The sequence below is a fragment of the Chanos chanos genome, chromosome 5 (genome assembly GCF_902362185.1).
Source record: "Chanos chanos chromosome 5, fChaCha1.1, whole genome shotgun sequence".
Classification (NCBI taxonomy): Eukaryota; Metazoa; Chordata; class Actinopteri; order Gonorynchiformes; family Chanidae; genus Chanos; species Chanos chanos.
Window position 1 is genome coordinate 5389318 of NC_044499.1, and position 2006 is coordinate 5391323.

The following is a 2006-nucleotide window of genomic DNA, read 5'->3' on the forward strand; positions in this document are numbered from 1 at the left end:
CTCTCTTTCTCTCTCTCTTTCTCTTTCTCCCTCTCTCTCTCTCTCTCTCTCTCTCTCACTTTCTATCAGTTAATCTCGCACTTTCTTTCCCTCTCACTCCTCTCTCTGCCCTTCTGTCTTTCCCCTCTTCTTTTTACCCCTTCTTTTTTTCTCTCTGTCTTTCTCTTACCGTCTTTCCTTCATCTCCTCTTCCTGCATCACCTTATTTATGGGACTTTGGCTGTGTGTGCTCTGCATTTCTCGCTCTCTCCTTCACCCCTGTCCTTCTATATAGGACAGAGGAAGGCTGAGTTTGTAGCAAAGGGCAAGGAGATTGGTGACTAAAACCTGAGGACTGACAAGCAGCTGCAGTTCCTGTGGACTTTAAAGATGCTTTATTTGCTGTGAATGCAGAAATCTGTTATTACTTTTGTTGTTGTTGTTGTTGTTGTTGCCTGTCTTTCCTCATTGCATTCTCCCTGGGTATGCTGAAAGAGCCTGAAATGACTGACAGGTTAACTGGAGCAAAACAAACATCACTCAGAATAACCGCAAGGAAGATGGACTGTGCTTTTGCGTGAAAGAAAAAAGGGGGAAACAAAACGCCATTGTGTTGATATTTGAATCTCAGAGATGAATATCTCACATCAGCATGGGCTTCACGGACTGCACCAGCCACACAGGAATCACAGCTTGGGGGCTCTGTCCATGGGTAAAGATTCTCACAGTGCCAGAGACTCCTCCTCTGGCTGTTACGAGCAGCTGCTCATCTCCACGGAGGTCTTCCTCACCTTGGGCTTGGTCAGCCTCCTAGAGAACATTCTGGTCATCGCGGCCATCGTTAAGAACAAGAACCTTCACTCGCCCATGTACTTCTTCATCTGTAGCCTGGCCGTGGCCGACATGCTGGTGAGCGTTTCCAACGCCACGGAGACCATCGTCATGGCGCTCATCACCGGGGGCAACCTGGCCATCCCGGCCGGCGTCATCAAGAGCATGGACAACGTGTTCGACTCCATGATATGCAGCTCCCTGCTGGCCTCCATCTGGAGCCTATTGGCTATCGCCGTGGACCGCTACGTCACCATCTTCTACGCTCTACGTTACCACAGCATCGTGACCCAGCGTCGCGCCGTGGTCATCATCACCTGCATCTGGAGCCTGTGCACGGCGTCGGGGGTGCTCTTCATCGTCTACTCCGAGAGCACCACCGTCCTCATCTGCCTCATCAGCATGTTCTTCACCATGCTGGCTCTAATGGCGTCGCTCTACGTCCACATGTTCCTGTTGGCGAGGCTTCACATGAAGCGGATCGCCGCGCTGCCCGGCAACGGCCCCATCCTCCAGGTGGCCAACATGAAAGGGGCTATCACTCTCACCATCCTCTTGGGCGTTTTTGTGGTATGCTGGGCACCCTTCTTCCTTCATCTTATCCTTATGATTTCCTGTCCCAGAAACCCTTACTGTGTTTGTTTCATGTCTCATTTCAACATGTACCTCATCCTCATCATGTGTAATTCTGTCATCGACCCCATCATCTACGCCTTCAGGAGTCAGGAGATGAGAAAGACTTTCAAAGAGATTTTCTGTTGCTGGTATAGTCTGGCCTCAGTTTGTGTTTCTGATCTGACCAGCAAGTTCTTAGATTGACTCAGCAAACTGGATTAGTAAAACTGAGATGTTTTCTGACAGTTATCAACTGTTCTTACTGTTCTTTAATCTATTTATTGACGATCTTCTCGTCCAGAAAAAATCGAAGGGACATTTTGCTGGTTTCCGTCATCTCAGTGTTGGTCTGCATGTGGGTGGCACTTGGTTCTCTGAAAGGACAGATGAATATGCGTGGACATGAAGAAAAACGCTGTTTATGTAAGCTGCGTACGTCATGAGGACTAAGACTGACTAAGGTGCAATTAACCGTGCCCAATTTACTTCTAAAGCACAAACACCAAACGTTGGAAGTCTGGAAAGGGAATTGACGCCCTGCCTGAAACCTTGAAGCCTATGGTGGTGGGGGTTTTTTTTTG

At 48.7% G+C, this 2006-nt stretch overlaps 1 protein-coding gene across 1 annotated transcript; it reads left to right on the top strand.

The window, feature by feature from the left end:
- The first annotated feature begins 612 nt into the window (after positions 1-612).
- Positions 613-1629, top strand: mc4r (melanocortin 4 receptor). The gene has a single exon (XM_030773535.1). It carries the CDS (start codon positions 613-615, stop codon positions 1627-1629), a length of 1017 nt encoding a protein of 338 aa, XP_030629395.1.
- The last annotated feature ends 377 nt before the right edge of the window (positions 1630-2006 follow it).